A 2,078-nucleotide genomic window follows, 5' to 3' on the forward strand; every position below is an offset into this window, starting at 1 on the left:
CACACCCAAATGATGCTTTCTGGAGGCTCGGATGTCGTATACTGCAAGCTATTCATGAGTACCCTGAGTGGGATTGCGCTGGAATGGTTCGTAAGCCTGCCAGACGGCCACATCACGTCGTTTCAACAATTCTCGAAGCTGTTCAGGGAATAGTATATCGTGAACAAGGCACCCCCAGTGGTGTCGTACGATCTCTTCGATGTGCGCCAGAACCAAGGCGAGTCCCTCCGGGATTACCTTAGCCGTTTTGGGGCGCAGGTGGTGAGGCTGCCCAGCAAGGATGAAGATATGCTGGTGCACGCATTCAAGAAAGGGGTTCTTGCAGGCCCCTTTAGTGACTCTTTGATCAGGCCCCGCCCCAGCACGTTCGCGGAGATTAGGCGTCGTGATGTGGCGCACATCACTGCAGAAACAGCGGTTTCTGAGAAAAGGGAAAGCGCGGTCCCTAACAAGTCGCGCGCAGGACCAAGCAGGACTCAACAGCCGATGAGGGTGCACGAGGCCAAAGAGGGGAAGAGGGCTCAGGGAAAACCCCGCCCTTACGAGCCTCGAAGGGATCAGAATGGGGGGCGCACGAGGGAGAGTAACGCACCCCCAGGTTTGATTTTGTGGTGGAGCTAGCGGAACTGATCGCCATTCCAGCCATAGCAGCACGGCTGCGAGCACCGGAGAAGACCGACAGGGTGCTGGGGCGAAAGAAAGACGTGTGGTGTGAGTTCCATCAGGCCTATGGCCACCCACTCCGCGCGTGCTTGGCATTGAGACACCAACTCGCGGAGTTGGTAAAAAACGTTTTCCTGAGTGATTACTTGCATGAGCCGCAAGGCGATCAGACATCGAGGGCCCCAGCATGGGATCCTCAGCACGAGGTACCGGTGCACGGGGAGGTGCACACGATCGCGGGAGGATTCTCTGGGGGAGGATGTACAGCCTCTCAGAGAAAGAAGTACGCGCGATCGGTGTTGGCAGTCGACTCGGCGGAGGAGGATCACTCCCCCGACGTCGACATTGTCTTCACCAAAGCTGATCTCCAGGACGTTGTGCCTCACGACAACGACCCGATAGTTATCTCCCTTGTCACGGCAGGGAGGAAGGTGCACAGGGTCCTTGTGGACCAGGGAAGCTCGGCAGACGTGATGTTCTGGCCGACATTCAGCAAACTGCAGCTGTCCCCTGATCTTCTGAAGCCATACCCGGGGTGTTTGTATGGTTTCGCAGGGGACCAGGTAGAGGTGCGGGGCTATGTGGAGCTGAGGACCACATTCACGGATGGTGCCACAGCCCGCACTGAGAAGATTAAGTACTTGGTGGTCAATGCTTCGTCCGCTTACAACATACTGTTGGGAAGACCGACGCTCAACAGGTTAGGAGCCGTACCATCGACAAGGCACATGAAGGTAAAGATGCCTTCGATGGAGGGGGTAGTGGTTACCATTAAATCGGACCAAAAGGAAGCTCGTCGCTGCTATGAAAACAGTCTCAAGCAGCGGAGAAGCGTGTGCCATGTTACCACAACGCCGCCACCAAGGTCGGACGAGGGAAGAGCGGAGGTCGCGACGTTGGTAAGAGGCAAGCACGGTGACGTGGAAATGGAAGAGGCGATGCTTGGGGGCACGGGAAGTGCCCAAGGTGAAGCTGAAGGGGCGAGAGGGATCGCGCCTCGCAAGTCTGGGATAGCGAGGGCGGTCATCGCTAGAGAAAGAAGACCCCACCCGACTTAGGGGTGGGAGGAGGCGGCGATCGGGGGAAGGGGGTTCAAGCTGGGAGGGCAGCTCGATGAGGACACCCGACGACAGATCGCCGGGGTAATTGAGAAGAACATGGGCGCATTTGCGTGGACGGCCTCGGACATGCCGGGCATTGACCCGGACTTCCTCTGCCATCGCCTCGCAATGGATCCCCAGGTCCGACCGGTGCGCCAAAGGAGGAGGAAGTACAATGAGGAGAAGAGGCAGGTGATCCATGAAGAAACCCACAAACTCTTGGCCGCGGGGCATATCAGGGAAATCCAGTACCCAGAGTGGCTGGCCAATGTGGTGCTGGTGAAGAAGTCAAACGGCAAATGGAGGATGTGTGTG

At 57.5% G+C, this 2,078-nt stretch overlaps 1 protein-coding gene across 1 annotated transcript; it reads left to right on the forward strand.

The window, feature by feature from the left end:
• The first annotated feature begins 288 nt into the window (after positions 1 to 288).
• Positions 289 to 1,721, forward strand: LOC137829161 (uncharacterized). The gene is made up of 2 exons (XM_068635956.1): positions 289 to 598; positions 643 to 1,721. Exons 1-2 carry the CDS (start codon positions 289 to 291, stop codon positions 1,719 to 1,721), a joined length of 1,389 nt encoding a protein of 462 aa, XP_068492057.1.
• Positions 1,722 to 2,078: the final 357 nt, after the last annotated feature.

This window comes from Phaseolus vulgaris, chromosome 7 (genome assembly GCF_000499845.2).
Source record: "Phaseolus vulgaris cultivar G19833 chromosome 7, P. vulgaris v2.0, whole genome shotgun sequence".
Taxonomy (NCBI): domain Eukaryota; kingdom Viridiplantae; phylum Streptophyta; class Magnoliopsida; order Fabales; family Fabaceae; genus Phaseolus; species Phaseolus vulgaris.

Bases quoted from the DNA above. Each gene is read 5' to 3' on its own strand.
- LOC137829161 (XM_068635956.1), top strand. From the start codon at position 289: ATGCTGGTGCACGCATTCAAGAAAGGGGTTCTTGCAGGCCCCTTTAGT. The intron at 599-642 runs GTTTGATTTTGT...TCGCCATTCCAG, and splicing joins GGAGAGTAACGCACCCCCAG to CCATAGCAGCACGGCTGCGA.